Genomic DNA, 8,934 nt, shown 5'->3' on the forward strand with positions numbered 1-8,934 from the left:
TTGTGTTGAGAAACGCAGTGTCCCTGCTTTCTCCCATGTATACATGTTATTAAACTTGGTATTATTTTCTCCTGCTAACCTGTCTTGTTGATTATTTGGCCAGCCAGAAGAACCTTAAGGGAAAGGGCAGGGGGAGATTCTCCCTCTTCCCCCGACAGTTTTGGCGAGCCAGCCAGGAGAAGCACTGGCTGGTAAGTTGCCTTCTCTGGCTGGAAGACCTGCCTTCTCCCTAGACTACTGCAGATGATGAGATACGGGAACGCCTGACAAAAGCCGGCAAAAGGTAAGACTTCTTACCACGTCAGCCTCCCGGAATCTCTATCTGCGGAGTCCGGCGGAAGGAAGTGGTGAGAATTTTTTCTCTTTCTAAATTTAGATTGGCAGGAGAAAATATTTGGGAAACTAGTTTCTTGGGCTTTTAGTGACTCTTGGTTTAAATTTGGTAGAGTACTCTTGGTTTTTGATCTTGATCCCTTTTCCTCCCAAAGGTAGTCTCTGTTTTTCTCTTTTGTCTGTGTCTTTTGTCATAAGAAGGAAATACCATAGGGTAGGACGCAGGCATAGGCCCTATAAGCCTGCTGTCCGGGCCGGCCCCACAGACTGGTAAGTTTGCGGGTCTCACCAGACCGGCGTCTACAAACTTTGCTGTGGGTTATTATGCACATGAAGTGAAGGCCATTGCCGAGGGCATCTTGGAAGCCAAAAATGCCGCAAATTTAAGTGGGCGCGGGTCGAGCAGTTAAGAGCCATTAGGGCGCTCTCCACTTTCAGAAGACTCCCGTGACAGGATAAGTTGCATCACGGAACGGGGTAGATGACACAGGTCCCCTGCCAACTGCAAGAAAATGTCCGTGCAACGACGAGGTACTCTGTAAAGCACACAGTCCCCAACCCTGCGGCACCTCCCCTCTAGGTATTATTCTGGCTCCAAGAGACTTAAGGCTTGGCTAAAGCTGTCATTGTGCACATAAAAAAAAAAAAAAAAAAAAAAACAGATGAGGTTTTTCCTTCTGTCTTGTTCTGTGTCCTGAGAAAACTTGGCTTTGTGACCAGTGAGAATATTCTCCTTGGTCTCCACCATACGGAAGGTGCATTTACCGGGGTGCACCTTGGTGGCCAGTCGAGTAGACTGGGGTTCCGAACTGTCTCTGTCCGGCTGTGCCAAGCTCTCAGGGGAGTCTGAATATCTTTGGGAGTGAATTCTGTGGATCCTGGGGGCTCCATCCTCTGCGCCCCCACCAGGAACGCCTCTTGCGTCCATGGGAAAGATTTATTCTAAGCGTGGAAAGTTACCTCCGGGTCTTTCCTTAAAAAGGCTTATTGGTTCGAGTCACTATTGGAATAAATATACAAATGAAGATCCTACTCGTCAATGGCCAGACGACGGATCCTTTGAATTGGAAAAACCTCTAAATTGGGGGGAAAAAAATGTTTGAGAGCTCTCACATAATTGCTTAATTGGTACCTAAGAATTAAGGCCAGAAAAAGGAAGGGAAAAATTTGACTAGTCTTAAGGCCTTGACTCAGGTTACAATTGAATTGAGAACATGTAAAAGTGTAAGTGTTGATAAGATTATAAAGGTTGGAATGTTTGAGCTAATTTTATACAAAGAGGTTACATCAACTTTGCCTGAGTATGTTTTAAAATGTCTGACTGGGAATGCTTCTCCTGTCCAAAATTAGAAGACCAAGACCTATTGATAAAAATCTTAATGATAATTATGTTTAAAGGTATAAGAGGTGACGAAATTTACATGAAATTTTATAAGAAAAAAACTAATGTTATTTCTATTACAGAACTGGTTAACAAAAATAGTAATTTAAATGATGGCTAATTTTATCTGAAGTCTTATGAAGTCTTGTAGGTAATCTAAATAATTATTGGAAATAAGTAACTAAATAGTTGTGAAAAAGATGAATGTTAGATGAACTTTAAACAATAATTATGTGTTATGGTGGTTACAGCTTCCAAACTCTTTTTGGTGACTTAAAACTTGAGAGTTTTCCTAAGTTTTATGATAAAAATTCTCTGAGTATCATCATTTCCAAATAAGATAAGATATTAGACATTGATTGCTAAATGTACATTTGTCTACTTTTGGCTTTTCATTACAGGAAAACTAAAAGATATTTTGGGTCTATTGGTAAAAACGTGTTTTATTAAAAGATTGTACTATAAAGTAATGTGTTTCCAGAAGTGATGAAGTGTTTATAAATTTTCCAAGCCACAAGATACTAATGTAAAAGAAAGTTTATAATTGTTTACTTAGTTTTTACTTACAAATTAAGGTTTCTAAGGGGTAAAATTCCTAATTAATATATGTGATTGAAGCTACTAAAAATTAAGAAAAATATGTCTGTGTACAAGGAAAGTAAGATGTATAAAGGTACAAAGAATGAAAATATTTTGTTTGGTTAAAAAAGACAAATTTGTCCTCAAGTACTAGGAGGGAAAAGAAAGACATGGGACAAATTCTGAATGTAAAAGGAAAGTTATAGAAGGTTTGTGGAAGAGGAATTCTGGAAAAAGAGTTTTATGCATGGTCAAGTTGGCTAAGATTGAAATGAATTTAATTAAGTAAATGAGTTTTAATAGCAGAAATAAGCTGGTGCAAAATTAAAATTTGGTCTTCTGTCTCTTAAAAGGATAATTTGCTTAAACTTGATAAAGAGGTTACAAAAGATTTTTCTTTACCTTTGAGTAAGTCTACCTAAAAGACAGAAAAAAAAAAAAAACTGTTAAAATAATTTCCTACGTTCAAAAGACTGAGGTCTCTCTATTAAGACTTTTGGACTGTTAATGATCTGTTTGCTTTGACTTTTTATATTTTTGACAAGCTCCCCAAAATTCATATCTTAAATAAAGTCTTTTTTTTACTTTTTTTCTTTGAGAATTTTCAAAGGGCCCTGGAACTTCTCAAAGAAATTTGCTCTCTTCCTATAAGGAAGAAGATACTAAACTTATTAGGCTTATTCAGTATGTTAAATTACATGGAAAACATTGTCAGACAAGTGATGATAAGCCTGCTTAGGTGCTATTATGTGGGCAAATGTTATTGACATAGGTGTTTTAAAATTGTATAACATTACTGAAATGCTGATCTGTCCTGATTATCAGTCATAATTCTGGTTATTATTATTTTAAAGTGTTGTATGTCACAAAATTAACCAAATTTCTTTGTCAATTGCCATTTTGAGGTCTTGTTGTTTACAGACTTAAAGTTTCTTTGCTCTAATGCTTTTGCAAAATGTTTCAACTTCAGAAAATTCATGGAAAGGACTCGGACATTTACACTGAAGTACAGGCTTCTGATAAATTTTCTGATCATAAAACTGAACTGGGTAAAGAAATTACAGAAATCTGATGGAGAGACTGATAACTTCATGAAGCTGCTAACAAAAAGATTGGGATCAAAAATGGATTACACAGGACTGAATGAACTGATAAGGATGATTATAATTTTTATGATTTTTCGTTTGAAATATTGCTGAATTTTTAATGTTTTGTTTTTTTCAGATTTAAGGAAAACTTTTTCTCTTTTCTCCTGAGCTAGCTATGACTTATAGCAATTTGGTAAATGATACTTTTGTAAGTAAAATTGAAATATTTATCTTTTTCTCTCTACCTGATCCCTCGAATTTAGAAACTCTTAGTAAGTGAGTATTGTTGTTTTCATGGCAATATAGTTATTTGCATAAGTTCAATAAGAATCTGTTCTCCTTATAACAGGACACAATTGGAAACACTGGTTATATTACCAAGGTTGTGACTAGAACATCATATTTGCGATATAACCATACAGCTTTTGAGCAATGAAGATTGGACTTTATAGAATAAAGCCACGTGGAAATATTGGCCTGGTACCTTATATTCCAAGCAGCACTTACCAGGATAAGTAAAGAATGTCACTTATCTGACAGGTACAAGGAACCTCAAAATATTTTGGGGAAACCTCGGAAGAGAGGAATTCACCCAAATCTGTAGGTATTGCAGGCAACGTCTGATGACAAAATCCTTGGCTTGGCTTTCCTGGCCTCAAGAGACCTTTAAAGTTCAATGTGAGATTCCTTATAAAAAGTTCCAGCAAAGCAGATTTAAAAGAGCCTATGTGATCAACTGCTATTCTTGCTGTACTTATGTTAATAATTGGGCCAACTCTATTGGAACTAGACTTATTTTGCAAACTAGTTTTAATTTTGCTGTCTTAATAAAAATGAGGGTGATTTTAGAGAGAAAAATTATATTTCAGTAAAAACTATTTCAGTATAAGTTTGCGGATATTAGATCCTAGTTTTGTTGTCTTTTGAGGGTTTTGTTTTATATCTGTTGACTGGACTGGATCCTGATTTCTTCTAGTCTCCTGAAATATCTGGCTACAGATCTCCAAACTAATGTTTTTGATTTTTTCCATCATTTTCATTTGAAATCACTGAGAACTGAACCTGCCCTTATTCCTGAAGCCTTACAAACTGAAGCTGATGGACTTGATATAAACTTAAGAGATGACCTGACGACACCATCAGAGACATTTTAAACTGCAAAAGATACTTTGACGCTGACATCTAAAATTCTTCTTCACTGGCTGTCCTCTGAACTCAAAAACTGGTTTACAATTTGCTCTAACCATTAACCTTGTTTTTCTTTCGTTTACACAAATATGCTTTTAGAGTCTGCCATGCTGTTGGCACAATTTGGAAATCCCGTGGATTCTTAACTTCTGCAGGAACTCCTATTGCTAATGGACATTTAATTGCAGCCTTATTACAAGCTATTCATCTTCCTTCAAAAATTGCCATTGTTCATTGTTCAGCCCATACGAAGGAGACTGATGTCATATCTTTAGGGAATGACAGGGCTGACAGAGCTGCTAAACATGCAGCTCACTATGGACCCCCTTATCCGTTTTCCACCCAATTCTTAAACCTGCCTTTATCCCTGACTGATGTTATTAACTATTAGGCAAATGCCCCACAATCTGAAAAAGACAATTGGATACAAAAGGGTGCCAAACAATTATCAGATGGATTATACATTGGACCAAATGGACTTCCAGTAGCTCCTTTTCTTTTGACTTTTTGGCTTGCACTTATCTCCCACCAAATGGGACATATGTGCAAACGGGGGATAGTTAAGGAACTGAAAGACAATTGGTTTTGCCCTGGCATCCATAAAATTTCTGACCAAATCACCTCCCAGTGCACAACTTGCAAATCTTACCAAGTCTCTGGGAGAAATCAGTGTGATCCAGGAAGTCCTCCCAGGCCCACGCTGCCTTTTGCGGCACTCCAAATGGATTTTATAGACTTGCCTTCAGCTTTAGGTTACTCTCACTGTTTGGTTATTGTCTGCATGTTTAGTGGATGGACTGAATGCTATCCGACCAGACATGCAGATGCCACAACAGTGGTAAAGAAATTAATAACTGAAGTTATTCCTCGCTTTGGCATTCCTTTATGGATTGAATCAGACCAAGGAACTCATTTTACAGCAGAGATAAACCACTTGCTTACAAAAACTCTGGGGTATTCATTAAAATTTCATACCCCATATCACCCTCAGTCATCAGGGCAAGTGGAACGTAAAAATCTAGATATAAAAAGAACTCTAGGAAAAATCTGTCAAGAAACTGGACTTAAATGGCCAGAAGCTCTGCCCTTGGCCCTTATGAAGATTCAAAATACTCCAAATAGAAGGCATGGATTGACTCCTTTTGAAATAGTTTTTGGACGTCCGATGCCTACTGGCGTCTCTAAACCTTCAATTCCTGGATTAAATGAATATTAGGGGAACTTAAGTGAACAATTTGATGCTATGACTTGTTATATACAAAAATTAACTAGTATACTTGAAGCATATCGTCAACAGGTAAAAGAGACATGGCCACCACCTTCTGACAAGCCTTGCCATCCCTTTCGACCAGGAGACCGGGTGTACATCAAGGTCTTTAGAAGAAAACACGCACTGTTACCTCGCTGGGAAGGACCTTATGAAGTCTTACTGACGACCTCCACTGCCATCAAAATAAAGGAAAAATCTTCCTGGATCCATGGGAGCCACGCCAAAATAGACCCAGAACATCGCTCTCAAGACAACTGGGAGATAATCCCCACAGGTGACCTTAAACTAAGGATTTCGAGAGCCAAAACCCAGGCCCCAGAAGCAGCTGACATCACGAAGTAGACAGCTTTTCCCAAGATCACGGATCGAGAAAACCTACTTTGACCCATTTCCTCCCCCTTGCTTCAAAACTCCCTATAGATATACACACTCACACACACAAACTATTAGTGGATATATATATATATTTTTTTTTAATCATTTATTAGAAAGCTGACTGGAGAGTGCTGGTCTCTATCTGTCCCTCTTCCCTCTCTAAGTCTCCGCTATGGGCTCTTTTCCGATCTGTGTCTTGCTTTTACTAACCCTCTCCTTTTCAACAGGTCGGGCACAGACCAAACACCCCCTTATGCCAGTTTAGCAAGCCCTAGCCACGCTAACTAATCAATCTGACTGTTGGTTATGTCAACAGCTAGATAGTGCAAAAAAAACCTGAACTAGTCTTTGTTCCTGCTGATATGAACACCTGGTGGACTAAGTACGGAAAATGGATGAATAACAGAGTATGGTATCCGCAACAAGGGAAACTTCACTCTGCTTCTTCTCCTGGTGAGTCACTTGGGCCCCAGAAAGACTACTTAGAAGGTCAAGGACTGTCCCTTGCCCAAGTACAAGCAATAGGTAAAAATTTTTCCCTCTGCATTGAAAGTAAACATGGCGCTGGACCTTTCCTGGGTGACATACCGAGACAATATTGCAGTCAAACTCTGTGGTTTGATTCCACAGGTGGCATCTTCAGAACTCTCAAGGGAATTATAAGTGACTCTATCACTACTCCCCCTGGCACAAACATTTGCCAAATCACCAAGTGCTCTAGATGGCCTACGAGCCACCTGTGTGCAACTTGGGGTATCACAGCTATCCGCATGGTTAGGCTGCCCAATGCCACAGACTATATATGGGTGGATCAAAAATCTGGACTCACCTGGTCAGGTGACAAGACCAGGCTTTATAGCTGCCAAAATCAGACTGCAGGCCTCCTGTACCAGCTATTCCGCAATCTATTTTGTTCTCGCAGACTGACAGGAGCTCATGGGAAATGGAAATGTTTAGGTAGTAACAGTGCAAGTGGCACAGATCATGAAATAGTCCAGATCCTGGGAACTACAGACTCAATTCTAACCTTGTCTTTAAACTACACTGGTCTTTTCATTTTATGCAGCAACAAAGTGTATAAAGGATTCCCACCTAATTGGTCAGGACGATGCGGACTTGGATACCTGGCTCCTTCTGTCACCAAACACTCCACCTTAAATGCTAGCCAAATTACAAACTTGGGTTCGTTTGTTCATAAGATTGTGCCACATAAACGTGCCAGTCGAGAAATCGTGGAAAATCCATTTGTGTATCACAACTCCAAGTTCTTTTCAGCCTTGAGAGTCCTATTCCCCAGCTTTGGAGATTATGAGTTGGAAAAGGCAGTATTAAATCTCTCTATGGTAATGGAGCAAGAGTTCAACACCACCATGCAAACCTTGAACATACTCCAGTCAGAGATTAACAGCCTAGCATCTGTGGTGCTCCAAAATCGACGTGCTCTGGACTACTCACTGCCCAGCAAGGAGGAGCATGTGCAATCATTGGAGAAAAATGTTGCTTTTATGTGAATCAAACAGGTCAAGTAATATCTAACTTAAATCTATTAAAAGAGAAGATTGACATTTTTCATCAGATAAACGAAGCTCACACATTTTATTGGACTGACTTATTTCCAGGATTGGGGGACTGGTTTAATGGAGTGTGGGGAAATGTGCTCTGATTTGTTCTTTTCTGCTTGTTCATCCTCATTCTAATCTATGTTCTTTTCTCTCTTTGCAGACTTCTTATCACTCGAGTACTAACACGATTTCTCTCTCCACAGTCACCAGCTCAGCTTTTAATATGTGAAACTTCTAGGGAAGTTTCAGAGGAGGGAACTGATGGTGCTCAGGGCAAGCTGCCCCAGGAAGCACCACTCTGGTATGCGGATTATTTCGAGCTGAAGACAATAAGGACTCAGAGAGCTCAGGAAAAATATTTGAGTTTCCCCTCCCAAACTGCCTAAAGAATTTAAAACCAAAAAGATCTGTTTTAGGAAGGGGTTATTATCATGACTGCTATAAAAGATAATTTAGGATAGAGGTTACAATAGAAAAGGCACCAACAAGCCCATCTTATCGGGAGTTCTGTCTCTCTGGCCACATTCTTTGGATGGCCCTGCGAGGAGTTGTCAGACAATCATTTACAAGGGAAGTCTCCATTTGTAAAGGTATCTCCCTCTCTGTATTGGGAAAAGGGGGGGGTGAGCTCATTTCTAGTAACTTATCAATGTGGAAGGTGAGGCCTTGGGGCTGTATAATAAACCTTACTCTTGTTTACTGTGCTTTAGTGGTAATCTCCTGTAACTGACTCCCCCCACCCCCAAAATCCTCCTTTGTCATTGGCTGAAAATGATATTTAAGACAAGAATTTCTGCTATTGTGTTGAGAAACGCAGTGTCCCTGCTTTCTCCCATGTATACATGTTATTAAACTTGGTATTATTTTCTCCTGCTAACCTGTCTTGTTGATTATTTGGCCAGCCAGAAGAACCTTAAGGGAAAGGGCAGGGGGAGATTCTCCCTCTTCCCCCGACAGTTTATAAATACTCTAATTTGTATATTGACAGTCAGCAATTTCAAGATAACATGCTTTGATCTAGGGATTTTCATTATACATGTGAAAGCCTAAAAAAAATCAGATGATGAATCAGGACTTTCCTTAAGATATTGTGTGTAGCAGCCAATCATGAACTGTATATGGCTGCTTCCTTTGCATTTGTATAGTTTACTTTCGTTA

General features: G+C 39.1%; 1 protein-coding gene across 1 annotated transcript; it reads left to right on the forward strand.

The window, feature by feature from the left end:
• The first annotated feature begins 1,883 nt into the window (after window positions 1–1,883).
• On the forward strand, window positions 1,884–8,705 carry LOC147911979 (endogenous retroviral envelope protein HEMO-like). The gene is made up of 2 exons (XM_087426841.1): window positions 1,884–6,667; window positions 6,845–8,705. The coding sequence occupies exons 1-2, from the start codon at window positions 6,577–6,579 to the stop codon at window positions 7,723–7,725; spliced, it is 972 nt and encodes a 323-aa protein (XP_087282967.1). The 5' UTR covers window positions 1,884–6,576; the 3' UTR covers window positions 7,726–8,705.
• Window positions 8,706–8,934: the final 229 nt, after the last annotated feature.

This window comes from Ceratotherium simum, chromosome X (genome assembly GCF_057802395.1).
Source record: "Ceratotherium simum simum isolate JZ-2026a chromosome X, ASM5780239v1, whole genome shotgun sequence".
In the NCBI taxonomy this organism is placed as follows: Eukaryota; Metazoa; Chordata; class Mammalia; order Perissodactyla; family Rhinocerotidae; genus Ceratotherium; species Ceratotherium simum.

Excerpts from the sequence above, each read along its gene's own strand:
- LOC147911979 (XM_087426841.1), top strand. The coding sequence starts at position 6,577 with ATGAACACCTGGTGGACTAAGTACGGAAAATGGATGAATAACAGAGTA. Across the intron at positions 6,668-6,844 it reads TCACTCTGCTTCTTCTCCTG|GTGGCATCTTCAGAACTCTC; the intron begins GTGAGTCACTTG and ends TTGATTCCACAG.